This window comes from Cetorhinus maximus, chromosome 5 (assembly GCF_964194155.1).
Source record: "Cetorhinus maximus chromosome 5, sCetMax3.hap1.1, whole genome shotgun sequence".
In the NCBI taxonomy this organism is placed as follows: Eukaryota; Metazoa; Chordata; class Chondrichthyes; order Lamniformes; family Cetorhinidae; genus Cetorhinus; species Cetorhinus maximus.
In genome coordinates this window covers 67,710,452-67,731,059 of record NC_135883.1, presented here as the reverse complement: position 1 = coordinate 67,731,059, position 20,608 = coordinate 67,710,452, and the positions used below count along the sequence as shown (strand labels likewise).

General features: G+C 43.8%; 1 protein-coding gene across 2 annotated transcripts in view; it reads right to left on the bottom strand.

Annotated features, from left to right (window-relative positions):
- elp3 (elongator acetyltransferase complex subunit 3) overlaps positions 1-20,255 on the bottom strand; it is an 86,513-nt gene extending 66,258 nt beyond the window's left edge. Inside the window, exons 1-7 of one of the 2 annotated variants that reach the window (XM_078541950.1) lie at positions 20,115-20,255; positions 15,474-15,573; positions 13,259-13,397; positions 12,301-12,371; positions 9,992-10,055; positions 8,788-8,856; positions 7,444-7,598 (exon numbers count right to left, since the gene is read on the bottom strand). In XM_078541950.1, the coding sequence (XP_078398076.1) occupies positions 7,444-7,598; positions 8,788-8,856; positions 9,992-10,055; positions 12,301-12,371; positions 13,259-13,397; positions 15,474-15,573; positions 20,115-20,136 (620 nt within the window). In that variant the 5' untranslated portion in view covers positions 20,137-20,255. The remainder of the gene's footprint in view (positions 1-7,443; positions 7,599-8,787; positions 8,857-9,991; positions 10,056-12,300; positions 12,372-13,258; positions 13,398-15,473; positions 15,574-20,114) is intronic. The other variant, XM_078541949.1, reaches the window with a different exon arrangement.
- Positions 20,256-20,608: the final 353 nt, after the last annotated feature.

The following is a 20,608-nucleotide window of genomic DNA, read 5'->3' as shown; positions in this document are numbered from 1 at the left end:
ATCCATGAGAAGCACTTAGTAAAAAAAAATCAAATATTGCTCAGGAAGATTATGGGGGAAAACATTCTACTGTTACCAATCTTCCCACTGTGAGACACGCTTCACCCACACAAACAGCTTTTAATTTATCTGTTGGGAGGGGTAGAAGAACAGCTTGAGGCCACTCTGCCAATCCTCTGTGTAAAGTGGCTCAATCTCATGGCATCACCTAACTCAACACTGGCCACTCCCAATCAATGACAGCAACACCTTGCAGCTATATAGCACCTTTCATACGACATAGTAAAATGTCCTGAGGTGCCTCACAAGAGGGGAGTCAGAAAAAAATTAACACCCAGCCAAAATATTAAGAAAAATGCTAAGAGCATTCAAAAAGCTTGGACAAAGAGGTGGATATTAAAATCTTGAAGGTGGAGAGGTGGAAAGGAGGAAAGGTTTAGGAAGGGAATTCCAGAGGCTGAAGGCATGGCCTTCAATGGCAGAAGGGTTAAAATTAGGGATGCACACGAGGCCAGAATTAGAGATTTTCAGGGAATAGGAATATTGTATGCCAGCGAGCACAGGGAGGGTGATGGCTGCGCGGAACTGGATTCGAGCAACAGTTTTGCATTAGTTTATGTTCACGGAGCACTTACTACTGGTTACTAAATGGCCCAAGATTATTTGTAACTCACAGGAGTGTAATTCAGCCGTCAGTGCTCCCTCATTTTGGTGCAACACACTGGATGTGCCACAGGCAGGGATCTGTCCAGGGGCAGTCAACACCACTGGTGAATATCGCTTAGGTTTCGAAGTCTCAGAATGAACACTAGCACTGGAACATGACATGCGATAGACAATAGTCAGCACAAGCTCATCTCCCATCGCTCTGCAGCTAACTTTTCACATTCACCACACACGAGGATTGCTGGCTGCTTGAAACTGCTGGCCTGTTGGAATGACTGATCAGCTCTCGCCTCTCTATCCAGCCTAACACTCTCTTGGCTGATTCACCCACAATAGTCTCACACATGGTTTCAGATTGATGCTTCATTAAAAAGCCATCATTTAGAGGGTAAACACAAGAAACTTTAAATATCTCATTGAACACAAAATCATAAAAATATCTGTTTTAATAAATGGCATTCTTTACCAATCAATATTCAATCACCAGATGCTTATTTGAGCAGGTGCTGGAATAAGAGCTTGTTAAAATCCCACTGCAGAAAAATTACCTTTTCAATGAAAATGATGATGAACACCACACTCTGAATGTTGTATCAATAACTGTCTCAGTCACTTGGTTGCAGGATCATGGCAGTGTGCCTCCTTCCATTCAATGTTTCTGGACTGTTCCATGGGTATTGGAATCTGCAATGGTGCGATCCCATCTCACATTTTGCCACTTTTTCTTTGTTGCCTTGCAACTGATCTGCCCTCTTTGCAATGTCCTTCCTGGTCAGGGACACAGACTTGCCAATCTACAGCCAGTCTCTCACATGGACAATCTGTCAGGGAGCATCATCCAGGGGTCAATGTCCTGGACTGGACTGCTCTCTGGACACCCTTCCTGTCCAGGGGTTAATTTCTAGACTGCTCCCTGGTCAGTCTTGGCCTCTAGGGGTCTACATTTAAACTGCTGCCTGGACTGTCTCAGCCTCCAGGGGAACTCTGGCTGGGCTGATCTCTGGCATCCTTCCTTCCAAGGTTCAGTGTATTTGCTGTTTTCTGGATACCTCCCTCCAGTGGTCTGTTTCTAGGACCACTCTCTGGACAAGATACCTGTCCAGGGCTCTGTGTCTGGACTGCCCTTTGAACTGTCTCACTCTTGTTTCCAATATTCCATGTCTAAGTTTGAAATCTACAACAATCCTAAGGATCTTCTGTGAATAGCAGCTAACAGAATTCAAATGTAGGGAATCAGTGTGGGATTCACATTCTGGCGTTGTTCATTATTTAACCTGACCCCTGTGCCCCCCCTTCCCCCAACACTCTATTGCTTTTTTCAGGAAATTCCTACCATTCTAATCCAACAAGCAGAATCTAAACCAGTGATCTTCACTACTTTTCAAGCAAGGGCCACTATAGCAAAAAACCTGCAGTGTGAGAGCCACATCAACTACTTTACTAAATTATCATTGCTTACTACCTTCATGATGTAATGTTACAGAGCAACATACCTAAAACAAAATCCCATATTATATTTAAAAATAAATACACATGTACAATTAAAAAAAATCAGCATTTATAAAACAATAACCAGGTAAATATAAGGAATTAAAAATACACCTATGCAAATAAACTTTTTAAAAGCTGAATAATGCAAAACTTACTTTAAAAACTTGGAAGAGCTAAATTCCTACAATGGTTATTGAAATAATTTTTATATTTTTAGACTTATTCTGTTTTAAAAGAAAAATGTAACTTTCTACTTGTAGTACCTCCTGCCTGCCACCAATCCTGCTTCCTGTACCTCCTGCTCCCTGGTCACTGCAGGTCCTCCTCCTCCTCAACCCTCAGCATTGTGGTCTCTCCCCCTCCCCGACCTTCAAGTTGGGGCCTCTTCCCCCTCTCTGACCCACCCTCTCGCAGAACCTCCCTCTTTCTGGCTCACCCTCTCGCTACTTTCCTCTCCTGGACTTGCGTTCCCATTCAAGATCCAGATCCAATCCAAAGCTCCAATGTTGTGGAAATGCGAGTGCTGATGGTGCAGAAGTATCCAGCTGGGGCTGCTACAATCCATGTTTTTTTTTAAGTGCTCCCACTTGCTGCTTCCCTCTCCTGAAGCTTCGTGAGATTAATTTCAACATCATTTCCTGTGTGGCTGGCGCCACTTTAAGAACAAAGAGCAAAGAAAAGTACAGCACAGGAACAGGCCCTTCAGCCCTCCAAGCCTGCGCCGATCATATTGCCCATCAACTAAAACATTTTGCACTTCCGGGGTCCATATCCCTCTATTCCCATCCTATTCATGTATTTGTCAAGCTGCCTCTTAAACACCACTATCGTACCTGCTTCCACCACCTCCTCTGGCAGCGAATTCCAGACACTCACTACCCTCTGCGTAAAAAACTTGCCCCGCACATCTCCTCTATAGTTTTCTCCTCTCACCTTAAATCTATGTCCCCTAGTAATTGACTCTTCCACCCTGGGAAAAAGCTTCTGACTATCTACTCTGTCCATACCACTCATAATTTTGTAAACTTCTATCAAGTCGCCCCTCAATCTCCGTCGCTCTAGTGAGAACAATCGAGTTTCTCCAACCTCTCCTCATAGCTAATAACCTCCAGACCAGGCAGCATCCTGGTAAACCTCCTCTGCACCCTCTCTAACGCCTCCATATCCTTCTGATAATGTGGCGACCAGAATTGCACGCAATATTCCAAGTGTGGCCTAACCAAGGTTCTATACAGCTGCAGCATGACTTCCCAGCTTTTATACTCAATACCCCTGCCGATGAAGGCAAGCATGCCATATGCCTTCCTGACTACCTTATCCACCTGCGTTGCCACTTTGTGACCTGTGGACCTGTACACCCAGATCCCTCTGCCCGTCAATGCACTTAAGGGTTCTGCCATTTACTGTATAATTCCTGCCTGTATTAGACCTTCTAAAATGCATTACCTTACATTTGTCCGGATTAAACTCCATCTGCCATTTCTCTGCCCAAGTCTCCAACCGATCTATATCCCGTTGTATCCTTTGACAATCCTCTTCACTATCTGCAACTCCTTCAACCTTAGTGTCGTCTGCAAATTTACTAATTAGCCCAGTTACATTTTCCTCTAAATCATTTATGTATACCACAAACAGCAAAGGTCCCAGCACTGATCCCTGCGGAACTCCACTAGTCACAGCTCTCCATTCAGAAAAGCACCCTTCCACTGCTACCCTCTGTCTTCTATGACCAAGCCAATTCTGTATCCATCTTGCCAGCTCACCTCTGATCCCGTGCGACTTTACCTTCTGTACCAGTCTGCCATGAGGGACCTTGTCAAAGGCCTTACTGAAATCCATGTATATAACATCCACTGCCCTTCCATCTTTGTCACTTCCTCAAAAAACTCAATCAAGTTAGTGAGACACGACCTCCCCTTCACAAAACCATGCTGCCTCTCACTAATACGCCCATTTGCTTCCAAATGGTAGTAAATCCTGTCACGAAGAATCTTCTCCAATAATTTCCTTACCACTGACGTAAGGCTCACTGGCCTGTAATTTCCTGGATTATCCCTGCTACCCTTCTTAAACAATGGAACAACATTGGCCATTCTCCAGTCCTCTGGGACCTCACCTGTAGCCAGTGAGGATATAAAGATTTCTGTCAAGGCCCCAGCAATCTCCTCCCTTGCCTCCCTCAGTACTCAGGGGTAGATCCCATCTGGCCCTGGGGACTTATCCACCTTAATATTCTTCAAGACGCCTAACACCTCTTTTTTGATCTCAACATGATCCAGGCTATCTACACACTCTTCCCTAGACAAATCGACCGCTAAGTCCTTCTCTTTGGTGAATACTGATGAGAAGTATTCATTTAGTATCTCTCCCATTTCTTCTGGCTCCACACACAGATTCCCACCTCTGTCCCTGAGTGGGCCTACCCTTTCCCTGGCTACTCTCTTACTTTTTACATATGTATAAAAGGCCTTGGGATTTTCCTTAATCCTGGTTGCCAGTGACTTTTCATGACCCCTTTTAGCCCTCCTGACTCCTTGCTTAAGTTTCTTCCTACTTTCTTTGTATTCTCCACGGGCTTCATCTGTTCCCAGCCTTCCAGCCCTTATGAATGCTTCCCTTTTCTTTTTGACTAATCTCACAATATCCTTCAGAGCAGCCTCTCGCTGCTCCCCGACCTCAGAGTTGTGGCCTCTCCTGGCTTTTCAATTTTAAATTATTAATTTAATTTAAATTCCACCTGCTGCTGAACCCACATCCATAGGTCAGTAACTGGGCCTCTGGATTACTATCCAATGACGTCACCACTACGCCACCATCTCATCCATACTGTACTGTTCTTTAACATGTGGGCAGTGCTATTTAAATACAAGTGCCCATTGTGCCATCTCCAGTGTCACAAAGGTACCTTTGCTTCTGATTAACTTCCAACATCCTGTCTGAAGTTAGGACAAGGAGGCGCAATTGGGGTCAGTGTCAACTTGCAGAAGAGTAGATTCCTGTAATAGTACAGCTCTGAATCGGAGTGAAGTTCCTGTGTCGCTTGCAGCAAGTCTGAACCCTGACCTCAGGAAAGTGCTCCTGATCAGACCAGTTCCACTCCAACCACCCCACTCAGTAAACATTTAGAGGAGCTTTCTTCCATGTGAACTCATATCATAACTCATAGGTTAGTCCAGAGCCATCTCACTTTAAACCATCACTGCTGGAAAGAGGGTAACTTGCATCCCCATCAGTTAGGATATGATCCTAACATATGTCCCAGCAGCAGAGGGACAATCCTTTTACTCACATTCGCAGAGGTGGGGAAAGGGGCAAGGGAGCAGGGAAAAAAAGCTTCTATTGCTGAAGGAAAGGGTAACTTTGCCCCTTTGGACATTGTAAGTTGAAACTGCAAATGTGCAGAAACTTCAAGAAGCTTCAGGCTGGCCTGTGGTTCTCAAATCAATTTGGAAAAAGAGTGTTGGAACAGCTTGAAATCCTGGACAAAGACAACTACAAGTTTAGGCCCTGGTCTCACCCAAACATTTGCTTGTTTCAAACAGTTTTGGGTGGCCCAGCCAACCGTTCATCATTAAGACAACACTGAGGGAGTGACCAAAATAGGACTTCTCCTAATTTTAACTCAACGCTTGAACTGACAAAAATGGCATAAAAATGGGACACTGCGGCAGACTCTTTAGTGCAGTCAGAGGAGCCTCAAGCAGATTTGCATAGAGGAAGGACCTCCAGCAAGAAGAAACTTTAAGAGCTATGAGAGAATAGATCACTATTCTGCCTTGATGCTGTGATCCTTGGTTTAAAGTTTGAGCACTGAGTGATTTGCTTGATGCTTATGTGAATAATTTAAATCGTTAAACAGCCACCAACTGATCAACAAATGTACCCTGTACATATGTCCTTCGTTGGCTGATGACTGTCCAATTTCACGAGTCACTGGAACATTTGTATAACTAGTCACCCAGCTGAGTCACGAGGCCAAGTAGGCAAGCAGCAAAGTTTTGGACAGCTCAGACAAGCCTACTTCACTTCCCTTCTGTTATTGGACTGAAATGAACTATCAGATATCAGAGGAGAAAGCACCACTAAGTTTATCCATGCAAACCCCGTGTGGGTGGGGAGCAGGGAAAGCAGGCAGCAGATCCATTGCGGATTGCAGGAGACAAGTGAACATGGAGCCGGGAGGTGGGGGGGGTGGATGCGTGCGCAAGTTGTGGCAAGCATGGTGACGACTAGGCATGATCACCAGCTCTCTCAAAGCGTTTTATGAAATACTTTCAAAGTGTAGTCACTGCTGTATTGTCGGAAACGTTGCAGCCAATGCGTGCACAGCAGCTCCCAAAAGGAGCAATGTAATAATGAACAATTAATCAGTTTTTGTGATGTTGATTGAGGGATAAATATTGGCCAGGACACCAGGAATAACTCCCCTGCGCTTCTCTGAATAGTGCTTTGGGATCTTTTTTGTCCAATTTAGAGGCTAAATGGGGCCTCAGTTTAACATCTCATCCAAAAGACATCTGACAGTGCAGCATTCCCTCAGTGCAGCATTCCCTCAAGTCCTGAAGCGGAACTTGAATGCACAACCTCTGACAGCGGCAAGAGTGCTACCAACTGAGCGACGACTGACACCTATGATGGAGCAGGCGGCTGACAAGGGACAAAGCAGCAGAACAGGGAGAGTAGGGCAAACAGAAATAGAAAGTGACAAAAATAGGGTTAGAGAAAAGAGAGATGCAGAGAAAGAAAAAGGGACAGAAAGAGAGAGAAGATAAGAAAAAGGAGCAATGAAGGAGTGAGATGGCTATAATGCAAGCCTTGCAGATCCCACTCTCACAGAATTACAGCAGCGAGGGTGCACTGCTAGTCGGATGCCAGTAGCTGCAAGGATCTGCAGCTAGTCGATGTGAGTAGCTGTGAGGCTCTGTAGCTAGCTGAGTGCCAGTAGCTGCGAGGGATCACAGCTAGTTGGATGCGAGCAGCTGCAAGAAAAAGTTGGCAAACAGTTGAGAGGATCTGCAAAACATCCACACACCTGAGGATGGGTTTCCCTCTGCTGGAAATAAGTGGTCACTGCAGGAAAACTGATCTCCCTCACTGACTTCTACATGGATGAAGCTTTACCCGAAAGAACAGATCTGGGAAAGGCTCTGTTAATGCTACACCCAACAGATTCTGTTAACCTAACAGGGGAACTGGCCCTAGCGACACAGAGTCATCACAGCCTCAGTCAAGTGAGAGGTTTTCTATTCTATCATCTCACTGAAACTCTTCAAACCAGTTACTTACTTGACAGCCTCTGCCACGTTGTTGGAGGTGTGCCCAGAGAGGGCATCATGCAGGTTACGGATGAAGTAATCCCTGTATTCTTCTGGCAGTGCCATAAATGTCCCACCCATCACAATGAATTCAACCTTGTCCACACTGTGTCCCAGTTGTTTCAGCTAAATGAGATAAAGATGGAGGAAAAGAGGACAGGGGAAATGTCACATTGAAAAGGCTCATTGTAAAGACCTGTGTAAATTACAGTGTAACCACAATACTGAAAGTCTTCCGTATGCTCACACTCCCTGTAAATATCACTTACATCCTGTAACACTGTCCCATTTCATCACAGTTCCTCGTCAAACCTGTACAGACATGCAAAATCTATATTACATACTTGCAGCTGAAAGACCTTGACAGGGTAGTTGTTGTGAGGGTGTTTCCCCTGACTGGAGAGTCTAGAACTAAGGGGCAAAGTCTCTAGCTAAGAGGTCAGCCATTTAGAACTGGGATGAGGAGAAATTTCTTCATTCAGAGGTTTGAGATTCTTTGGTCGTCTTTACAGCAGAAGGTTGTGGATACTCACTCGTTCAGTATATACAAGGCTGAAATCGATATATTTTCGACTCTTTATGGAATCAAGGTATATGAAATCAGGCAGGAAGTTGAGGTCAAAGATCAGCATGATCTTAATAAATGGCAGAGCAGGTTCAAGAGGCTGTGCAGCCTACTCTTGCTCCTATTTCTTATGTTCTTTTCACAGAGTCCTCACAGTTCCTCATCTCAAACTAGGTGGCGCGGTGGGTCACCAGCCACAATCTCTCCACTTCCCCCATAAACTTCACACACTTTTTATATATTGATCACCTTTTTTGTCTTCCCTGTTGAAAGCAGCTGAGACCACTAGACAGCCCCCCCTCAGAGAGATCTATTATAGGAAGAAAACACCGGGGCAGATGCGAAAGCAGGGGTTTGGGGGGGCGGGGAAGGCTTCTCCGCTTCACCTTGATGTCAAATACAATTATGCATCCAAGTACCTCGCAACAATGATAGCAGTTCCCCTTTTGATGACTTTTTTTTCAAATTACCTTTATAGAGGAAAGTGCAGAATTAAGGCAATTACTAAAAACACTACAATGCATAGCTCTACAAAATAACATCTCTCGTGTATGGAAGCGTGACATCAAATGCAGGCTGATGGGACCATAATCTCAGATACTCGTCTTTCACCTGCCCTATGACTCACTTCACTAAAATTCCTTTAATAAATTATCTCACTATTTGGGGCTGGACTAGGAAACAATAGCAGTTGAGGAGAGTTTGATCACTGCTGACAGGGGTAACAGACAGACCCCTCGCTGCACGTACCTGCTCCACACGGTGTCTTGTCTGTAAGTAGGGGTCATATCTTGCACGTATGGCTCTCATAGAGGTTGGCTGTTTAAAGGAAATAAAGGTAAATGTCTAATGAAGCCAATTCACCAAGTTCCTAAAAAAAAGTCCTCAGAGAACAATGTTTTTTTTGGGGACAATTCATCACCTGTTAGTAACTTTTGTCCCTCTATTCCTCAATTACATTTTCCATGCACTAGAAAACAAAAAAAAGTGTATATCTCCAGCCAAGAACCTGAGAAGTGCGTTAATGAAAGGACAACATTTCCTGATCAGCAATTACAAATAATTGGGTTCATTAAGCAAACTCAGCATGGGAACAGAGTATCAGCACCACAGTGTCACATCCTTGTCTGTGAACCACACTCCCAAGCACCAAGGCACCATGCCGTGAGTAATAACCTGAAAACACTTTGGGTCTGGAACTTTTATTTTAATACCAAAATTATTTAATGATTTCATTCAGAATGGTCACACTTTATATGCCAGTCTGTTCATGCTCCCAAATCATTTTGCAGCTTTCTGGGTTATCAGCCCCGTGGGACTATTTTGTGTGGGAACGTGACTGAAGCTGGAGGGGGGAGATCAGGGGCCGAGAGGGGCAGTGGGGGAGGGGCCCGAGAGGGAAAGATGGGGAATAAAGAGAAACAGGGGAAGACAGAATGAGAGACAAACAGAAAGAACAGAGTTAGCCAGAGTACAAAGAGTCCATGTAAGTGAGCATTCCTATAGCTGTGAAAATTGAGGACAGTGCTTGTCAGTCACTGATGCACGACGACACATGTCACTGAAGGATTAACAAGAGAGTTGTTACTGTAAATTTACACAGAAATTCAAGGGCAGACCCAGCAATCCCTTGCTCACAGCATGGTCCCTTTTACTTGGGAGTGCGGCTCACAGACAAGGACGTAACACTGTGGTGCTGATATTCTGATCCGTGCTGAGATTGCTTAATAAGCCCAATTATTTGTGACTGCTGATCAGGAAATGCTATACTTTCATTAACACACTTCTCGGGTTCTTGGCTGGAGATGTACACTTTTTGTTTTGTTTTCCAGTGCATGGAAAATGTAATTGAGGGACAGGAGGACAAAAGTTACTGACACCAAGCAGTACATAAGATGATTGATGAGTGTTGGCAAAATGCCTGCAGTTACTGGTAACACAAGAGCTTCCTTACCTCGTATCCAGTGTAAGACTGGGTTGAATATTCAAAGTCCGAATCTGGGCCCCCTGGGCAGTATCTAGAATTCACAAAATGAGTTTTAGACCGAATCATTTTTCGCTAAGTGGAGAGACTGTTTTCCCTGAAGAGTTAAGAACTAGGCTAAGAGGTCAGTCATTTACAGGTGAGATGAGAAGGGTTGTGAACCTTTGGAATTCTCTATCCCAGCAAGCTGTGGAATCCAGTCATTAAGGATATTCAGGGTGAGATTGATAGTTTTTTAGACTCAAGGGGAATCAAGGGATATGGGGATCGGGCAGGAAAGTGAGTCAGGTTGAGGATCAGCCATGATCTAATTGAATGGTAGAGCAGGCTCAAGAACCTGCCATGTGTTTGGACATTCCACCCACCTGTCAACATCTTTTTGAAGTCTATTACTAATTTCCTCACTGTTTAGAAGTTTTGTGTCATCTATAAATTTTGAAATTGTGGCCTGTACCCCTAAGTCCAAGTCATTAATGTATTTCAAAAGCACCAGTGGTCCTGGTACCCTGGGAGGCTCCAATGTATACCTCCCTATAATCTGGGAAACAGCCATTCATAGCTTATTTTTCTATCACTTAGCCAATTTTACATCCATGTTGCTCCTGCCCATTTTCTTGCACGGGCTTCAGTTTTGCTAACAAACAAACACTTTTTCAACAAAAACATACACAACATCAACAGCATTGGCCTCATCCATCCTTTCTGTTATCTCATCAAATACTCAATCAAGTTAGTCAAATGTAATTTGCTCTTAACAAATCCATGTTGGCTCTCCTTTATCAGTCCATTATTTTCAAAGTAGCTGTTACTTTATTTCCAGACTTTTTTTATTGAAAGCTTCCCCACCATTGATATTACACTGACAGGTCTGCAAATGCCAGCTTTATCCTTTTCCCTTCCTTTGAACAAGGGCAACATTTGTAATCTTCCAATACCCTCCGGCACCACCCGTTATCCAAAGAGGATTGGAAGATGCATCTTAGAATCAACCTTGGACAAACATCTTCTACAACAAGATTGACACTTCCAGTTCGCATGCTAACCACCCTTGTGACCTGTCTGAGATTGCCAATTAAATGCCAATGCATTTTGGACGGCTGGACCAGGTGGCAATCCAAGGGCTGCCTTGTGTAGGTCCTCCTATCACAGTGAAGATAGACCACCACGATATAGTTAATGAGCAAACCTTGCTGATTAGGAGTGAAAGGGGTCGGGAATTCCTGCAGGTTGGGTCCAAGGATATGCGCCCAAGGATCAGAGCCCCATCACTGGGTGATCAGCCGCTGGGTAGGATAAACACTTTGAGGGGGTAGGATAAGGGTCTCATCGAAATGATGAGCTTGGGGAAGTAGTTGAGACAGAAAGTGTTAGAGGGACAGGAGCTTGTGGACAGATGGGTATGTTAGCAGTAAGGAAGGTGGCAGTGCAGCGGGCTACATGGGTGGTCCAGGTTTGACTGACAAAGAAATCCAAAAGCTTTTTGTATTTGTGTTGAACATGAGCAGTTGGGAGTTGGGAAGGTGAAGAGACAGTTCCCTGTGAAAAGATAATGCCTGGAGCATGAAGTGAAAGCTTGTGAACTCGCTTATTGCAACATTTCAGCAACAAATAGCAGCATGCAACCTTTCCACAATTCCTGTGGACATTTGCATTCCACATATTCTTTTTTTGGCCTCTTTTCTAATCTCTGTGGGCCAACAAGTTCCTGAAACTAAAGGACAGACATTACAGTGTGGGTCCGCAACACCACTCAAACCCACATCTTCAATAGGGCTGGTCTTGCTAGTTTCCAATTGATAAAGCTCTCCACTTGCCACAGGAGAGTAAAAGAAAATAAACGAGACCCGTCCAGCCCCAGCAGGAGCCTTTACCAAGCAGGACCCTCGCCCCAGCTGGTTGATGTAGATCAGCACCAACGATATACTTTTGCTTCCTGGACTGGTGGGATTGGTATGGTTACCATCATTGTTAACTTAATGATAATAAGGTTACAGTTCCTTTGTGTAAAACTAGAGAGCGCCCAGGGAACATCTGTTTCTATTATCCACTGATAGGAATCTCGGTGCAATGAACAATGTGCTCTGGACATAGAGAAGTATAGGAATATTTAGTATCCAAAATTCCCCCATTCAAGCACTTGAGCATGAGTGTTAGCTCAGCTGGCAAACTATCTTGTTTCCAGTATCATGGACAAAGGGACCACCAGCAAATAAGTTAAAATCACTTAAAAGAACGGAGGCAGATGTGAGGGAGCTTTACTTTCAGAGGACAGAACTTACACGCAAATGTTTCCTGTGAAGGTAATGTGAGGACATCGATGAGGCTTACACATCACTGCGACCACAGCAATCTATGGACAGAGGAGAGAGATTCTGTGAGAGACAAATAGTAGCAGCAAGTTGGATATAACCAGAGTGGCTCGGAGATCAAGATGGAACTAAGTAACCCAGCGCATGATGCCCAAAGTGTGCTGTGCCCACCAGTTCCCACGTCCCACCCTGCTGGGGTCACTCTCATCTCTGGATAAAAGAACTAGGCTCTTCATAATCACTGAAGAAATCGAAAGGCTAAAGCAAAAGCAAAATAATGTTGATGATGGAAGTCTGAAATAAAAACAGAAAATGCTGAAAACACTCAGCAGATCAGGCAGCTGTGGAGGGAGAAACAGAGTTATCGTCAGAATTGAAAGATTGTTTTATTTGCCAAGCATTCCATTTAGCAGTAAGCATTCAGCCAACATCTGTCCCTAATAGTCAGTCAATGCCAGATTACAGTTTCCTCCTCGGCAGGGCCCTTGTCAGACAGATACACTTGGTGACACCAGGCATGGGATTGACATTCTGCAATTGGCACCCAGCTCCCATGAGTCTCAATGTGGATACAGGAACAGTGAGTAGGGCAGGTGGCTTGGAGTTGAAGGGGAGACAGATGGATCTGATTAATGGGTTCAGCTGATAAATGTTGAGGTAATAGGGAACTAGAGGGGTTTGCAGGCTGTAATGTAATGGAGAGGGGCAATCAGGGAGACAAACCCAGACATGATTTAGTTCCACGTCAAAAAAATAAAAACCTTAAAGTGAGATCACTCAACAGTTGAAGAGTGAACTCAGACAACAGGATTCTTTCTCTTTGCCAAGTGTGCCTGACTGTGTGCATATTTCTGCATGTGTATCCGCATTTGTCAGTACATGCACCATGATTTTATTTTAGTCCAGTATGTAGTACTTCACTTCTTACCCCGCTGGCTGTCCGAATGGGTTTTGCTTTCAGTTTTGGTACCAACACCTTTCTGTACTGAGGGGGCACAGCCGCAATGATGTCCACAAGGCGAGGTTGTGAGGTCAGTCCGTACTTTGACGAGGTCTTTGTTTTCATTCTTTAAAAAAAAAGTGAAGGTAAAAGCATTAATAGACTGATATCACAAAAACATTAGATAAGAAACTGGAATCAGCAGCACCCAATTCCACTAGGACCAGTAAACTCGGTAGCTAGAGTTAGGCATTCATAAACAGTCACTTACTGCAGGACACCAGCCTGCAGTCCAACATCACCACAAAGCAATTCATCAACCATGGCTGCGAGAGAAAGCCTGGGATCCAACTGCCTACTGTTCAATAACCTCTTCATCAGCAATGTTTTTTTCCTGCTCCAAATGCTGTCAGTGTCAAGAATCCTGGTTCTGAAATTTCTGCCCTCCTCTAATTCTGGCTCTTGAGTATCCCTGATTTTAACCATAACTGGCAGTCGTGCCTTTAGTTGCCTAGGCCTTAAGGTCTTGCATTCCCTCCCACACTTCCTCTGCCTCACTCTCCTCCTTTAATATTCTCCTTAAAGCCTATCTCTCTGAGCAAGCTTTTGGTCAACTCTCTCAATATCTCCTTCTGTGGCTCGGTGTCTATTTTTGACTGATACTGATTCTGGTTCCTGTGGATGTTTTACTACGTCAAAGGCACTATTTAAATGCAAGTTGTTGTTAGACAATTAGTAGCAATTAGTGATTTTACTGTACATTCATGATTAATTTGATTTAATTTGATCAAACATACATTTGATTAATTGAATAACTAAACCATAAAACACATTGTAGATTTAATATTTTACAGTCCCCAACATTTCAGTGATTCTGTGTTTGGAGCCTCTGGAGCTTCTCAAACACTGACACGGGATGAGGTGAGGGGGTCGGGAGTAAATTTGGCACCAGACCATTCTTGGAATTAGTGATCTGACTCAAATTACGAAAATAAATCAAAAATGCAGCAGCAGCGATCAGGACTGCACAAGAATACCTCAGATTATCCTGCTGGCTCCAGAGTTCAGAGCACCAACTTTTTTGGGTGAGGCTCATTGTTGGCTGAAAATCTACATTTTGACATGGGCACTTTAGGAACTTTTGCATTTACAACCAAAACATTGCACGGTTGAAATCCAGCCTCAGTTTATCCAGCAATAAGCATTTACAAAGATCCTTTAACATGGAGAAACAGCCCAAGAAATCTAATCAGACAAAAACAGCAACATTTAAAGTGTCTATATAAGGGAGGGACCAGGCAAGGAATAGAATTAGTGCAAGGTAAGAACATGAGCAGCCTGCTACTCTGACCTCCTGGCATCAAATCACATTGTAGTTCTTTTCTTGTTTCCATGGTGATATTGATGGTCCCGACAGTATCCATGGCACAGTCTACACCTGATAATTCAGAGTTATTTCATTTTGCATTAAAAGATTTGAATTATCTAATCGTTCCAATTAAGCACTATAAATAACGACACAAAAGAAGCATAATGCTAAACAAATTGAATTGCTGGATAATTTGAATTATGATTTTGAACTAAAATGATAAAGGGATTGGCTATGGTGGATGCGGTAAACTCTTTCCTCTGGTGGGGTGAATCCAGAACAAGGGGGCATAAGCTTAAAATTAGAACTAGGCTATTTAGGAGTGAAATCAAGGAGAACTTCTTCACACAAAGTATGGCAGAAATCTGGAACTCTCTCCCCCAAAAAGATTTTAAGGCTAGGAGTCAATTAAAAATTTCAGAGTATTAAGGGTTACAGAACCAAGGTGGGTAAATGAAGTTAAGGTACAGATCAGCCAGGATCTAATTAAACTATGGAACAGGCTCGAAGGGCTGAATGGTCACCTACCGTTCCTATGACGCTGTACTGAATTCTGCACTGTATTGATGCTACTGCTAGAGGCTCCAAGCGAGCTGTGTACAAGCTAATCTTGGCAGAACCAAAGTTTCACAACAGCACCATTTAGTGTCAGTTCAACCCAGTGACGGGGGAGAGACACTGACTGAATTGGGCAGGAGACTACTGGGGTGATACCTGGGCCTTTCCTCACTCTCCTACAGATTGGCTATACAAACTGGTCAGATCCATTTTATTGCAGAGCTCTGCTTGGTAACCTCTGTCATACTGCTCAAGCAGTTTAGCGCAGCTACTTACTTATTAAGGTTGACATCCTTCCCTTGCTCATGTGCTTCAATCAGCTGCTTGAGGACGTCAGCAATCGTCATCATCATCCGCTCAGCATGGCTGAACTCCACTGTAAGAGAGATCAGAAGCTAACCACTTGCTTTTATAAAACCACTTTAACGTGGATGAACATCCCAAGGCACTTCACACAGCTGTAATCAGACCACAAGCTAAACATGATTACTAGGACAGGTGACGAAAATCCAGTTAAAAAAGAGTCTTCAGGAGGAGATAGAGGTGGAGAGGTGGAAAGCTTTAGGGAAGGAATTCCAGAGCTTAGGGCTGAGACAGCTGAAGACACAGTTTCCAACGGAGAGGTGAAGGGAATTGGCAAGGGATGGCATAAGGGACTAAATCAGAGAGAGAGATAAAAGCAAAGAACTGCGGATGCTGGAAATCCAAAACAAAAATAAAACAGAAATACCTGAAAAAACTCAGTAGGTCTGGCAGCATCGGTGGAGAAGAGCACAGTTGACGTTTCGAGTCCTCATGTGCTCTTCTCCACCGATGCTGCCAGACCTGCTGAGTTTTTCCAGGTATTTCTGGGTTTTTTTGTGTCCTGTTGAAGGGTCATGAGGACTCGAAACGTCAGCTGTGCTCTTCTCCACCGATGCTGCCAGACCTGCTGAGTTTTTCCAGGTATTTCTGTTTTGTTTTTGTTTTGGAGAGAGAGAGAGTTTGGAGAGATTTTAGGAGTGAAGAAGGTTACAGAAATAGGGAGGAGCAAGGCATGATTTGAATTTGAGGTTGAGAATTTTAAACTGGAGAGGTTGGTGGGCCAGGAGCCAAGGTCAGCAATCATAAGGGTGATTCATGAGCAGGACATTGATGCATGATAGGATATGGAACAGGATAACTGAAGTTTACGCAAGGTTGAAGATGGGGGGCTGGTCAGAAGAACACTGGAATAGTCAAAGATAGAGGTAATAAAGGCATGGATGAGAGTTGCAGCAGCAGAGCCAGGGTCAGAGTTGGGTGATTAGAGAAATCTGGGAGCTTTAGGTCAGTTAACTTGACATCAGTCGGAGGAAAAATGCTGGAATTTATTATTAAGGACATACTTACGCAACACTTGGAAAATCACAATATAATTGAGCAAAGTATTTTATGAAAGGGAAATCGTGTTTAACAAATCTATTAGAGTTCTTCTGAAGGTGTAACTAATATAGTATACAAGGGAAACCAGTGAATGTAGTATCTTTGGGTTTTCAGAAGGCATTTGATAAGGTGCCACACAAGAGTAAGGCTCATGGTACTGGGGTAATATTAGCATGAGTTGAGGGTCGACAGAAAAGAGAGTACATGAATACACAGGTCACTTTCATGATGGCAGGGAGTGACTTATGGAATGCTGATTGTGGATCAGTGCTTAGGACTCAGCTATTTACAATCTATATCAATGACTAAAATGAGAGGGCCGAAGCTAATATTTCGAAGTTAGTTGACGAAAAAAAGTTAGGTGGGAAAGTAAGCTATGAGGATGACAGAGAGGCTGTGGATATATAGACCAATTAAGTGATTGGACAAGAAGGTGGCATATGGAGCACAATGTGGGAAGGTCTGAAATTATCCACTTTGGTTGGAAGAATGGAAAAACAGAATTTTTTGATAAGAAACTAGTAAATGTTGGCAGAGGAATTTGGGGGCTTCTGTGTACGAATCACAAATTTAACATGCAGGTACAGCAACACTCAGGAAAGCAATTAGCATGTTAGCCTTTATTGCGGGGGGTGGTGTCAGAGTACAAGAGTTAGAAAGGCCGAGATTTTCCAGCCCCGTTGGGGCGGGACCTGCCACGGGAGATTTGGATTTAACTTTCGGCAGGACCGGATGATCCTGGCAGTGGGCGGGGCCAGAAAATCCTGTCCATAGTCTTGCTGCAATTATATAGGGCTTTGGCAAGACTGTACCTGGAGTGCTGATTTTAAGGAAATACATATTTGCCTTTAGGGGTGCAACAAAGGCTCACAAGGTTTATTCCTGGGATAGGAAAGATTATCCTATGAGGAGGTTTGAGTAAAATGTTATCTGGAGTTTCCAAGAATGAGAGATGATCTCATTGAAAAATATAAAACTCTTAAAACGTTTTACAGGGTGGATGCAGAGATGCTGTTTCCACTGGTTGAAGAGTCTAGAACTTGGAATCACAGTCTCAGGATAAAGGGTTGGCCATTTACGACTGAGGTTAGGAGAAATTTCTTCACTCAGAGGGCTGTGAATCTTTGAAATTCTCTGCCCAAGAGGGCTTCTGTGGATGCTCAGTCGATGATTACATTCAAGGCTAAGATTGATAGATTTTTGGGGCATGACTGGAATCAAGGAGTATGGGGATAAAGCAGCAATGTAGAATTTATGCAGAAGTTCAGCCTTGATCATATTGAGTGGTGGAGCAGGACTGAGGGGATATATGGCCTGCTCCTCTTCCTAGTTATGTTCCTTAAAAAACCCTAAGCATCTCAAACACTCACCATCCTCCTCTCTTCCATCCTTTAGAACCACTCGTTAATCCACAACTGTGGACTAACCCTCTCCTGCACATATTGCCACATGCAATGGGATAAGATACAGAACTGGTTATATTACTGAAATAGTAATCTGGAGGTTTGGATGAATGATCAGGAGAATGAGTTCAAATCCCACCACGCCAATTTGAGGAACTTGAATTAATTTCTAGATTTGTTCTAAATTGAAGAGAGTAAAAATAATTGTGAAGCTGCCAGATATTCATAAAACCTCAATAGTTCAACTAAAGTCCTTAGGGAAAGAAACCATCCATCCTTAACTGGTCTGGAACTATATGTGACACCGGCATAGTTGACTCTTAACTCCCTCTGTGGTGGTCAAGCAAGTTTCTCAGTTGCATCAAAACAGTTATACGGTGATTCAAGGTGGTCCATCACCACCTTCACATGGGAACCAGGTGCAGGGAGAAAAAATGCCAACTTGCCAGTGCACACCCACAAACTGAGAGTGAATGTTAAACAAGTCACCCACTGCTTCATCCTTCCCAACCTCAATAGGCAATCACAATCGATTGGATATCAGGCCCTTGGCCTCATTTTAAATTCCTCAATGATATGAAATTAACAGCAATCTAAAAGATTTCCGTGGGCTACAGAACACCAGTCGCATTCGACGAGCGCAATCTCCTGTGGCATTGCCTGCAGACAAAATCTAACTTTTATAAGTCTTCCAGATTCCGCTAAGCTTTTGCACTATATATTCCATACTTGTAAAGCTGTCAAAATGCACGTCACACTGCAATGACACTCTCAATCAGGGGAGGTGTTACAGCAGTATCAATACTCACAACAACAGTGTTTTATAGTGTCACAAGCTTATAAGCAGTTCCATTGTAAATCGTGCCATATAATTTCATAGTGCAAACATGTAAAAATCAGGACAGAATGCAAGGCTTGAAAATAAGGCAAGCTCACATCTGCACTCCATGACTCAAAAGGATACATAGTAACTGTGGGTAAATGGAGGTAAGATACAGGACAGCTGTGATCTAATTCAATGGTGGGACAAGCTGAAAGTGCTGAATGGCCTCTTCCCCTTCCTAATTATCCCCATTATCTGACCTCATTTCACCCAGAAACCACATTTGCACTTGATTCCTGTATGACATAGCATTTCAGCAAGAAATTGCACCACTTGGCCCATCTGGTCCATACAAGTTTAGGCTCCACATGAACTCACTTCCACCCCAAATCACCTAACCCTATCAACATATAATTCTATTTCTTTCTCCTTCATGTTTTGTCAAACGTTTCCTTAAATGTTACATTTATGTTCAAAAAAAGGTGTAAGGATAAGCGTAGCAACTATCGCCAGTCAGTTTAACCTCAGTGATGGGGAAGTTTTTGGAAACAATTCAGTACAAAATTAACAGAAACTTGGGAAAATGTCAATTAATTAAGGAAAGCCAATAGGGACTTGTTAAGGGCAAATCATATTTAACTAATGTACTTGAACTTTTGATGAGGTAACAGAGACAGAGTTGATGAGGGTAATGCTGTTGATGTGGTGTACACGGACTTCCAAAAGGCATTTGATAAAGTACCACACAACAGACTTGTGAGCAAAATTAAAGTTCCTGGAATAAAAGGGTCAAAGCAACACGGATACGAAATTGGCTGAGTAACAGGAAACAGAAAGTATTGGCAAACAGTTGTTTTTTGGACTGGAATAAAATTTGTAGTGAGACCCTTTTACATCTTTTTTAATATAAAATGGAGACCAGAAATGTTGACAGTGCAAAGTTCTGTAATTCGACTACTACCTCCAATTGAATGAAGGACAGTTGGGAATTTGCATCTGGCAAGTTTAAGTTGCTTTGAACATCTTTGTTAGTTATGATTGTTGGAGATTTTGGGGCTCCGTGACCGGGTGAGACGGGAGATCTCGTATAACCTTCAGGAATAGTCAAAGCCGAGTTAGCAAGCTGGAAAACAGAGACATTTCAAAGTAAACTAACAGACATGGCTGACGCCAGACGCAGCTGCTGGGCCTTTCACATCTCATCACTGGGTCCCACGCACGTTACAGCACTCCCCCCATCCCCCATCCTCCCCCCATAAGCCGGACATAAGCCTCGGCCGCACCGACCTTTCCTGCGTGGTTTTCCCATCCCGGCTTCAAGAATTGGGCACCGTCGTCAACCGAGAGCTCACTACACGGCACTGACGCGAAATCTAAAAAGAAATGCCGCAAAACACCGCGGGGGTCGGAGACTCGCCACGGATATGTCACGTGCTCTGCTTGCAGAGCTGGGCTTTGACCAGGGACAGGGACAACCAAGGGGCGGAGTTTGACCTCAGTGGGTGTGGTTTGATCTCAGAGTGTGGTGTTTGATCTCAGGGACAGGGGTTTGACCTCAAGGGGTGGGGTTTGATCTTGGGGGCGGGCTTTGACCTTAGGGGATGTGGTTTGATTTCAGCAGATGGGGTTTGATCTCTGGTGGGGTTTGATCTTGGGGTGGGGTTTGATCTTGGGGTGGGGTTTGACCTCAGGGGTGTGGTTTTACCTCAGTGGATGGGGTTTGTCCTCAGGGGGTGTTGTTTCATTTCAGCAGGTGAGGTAGGAAAGTGAGTTGTGAAGAA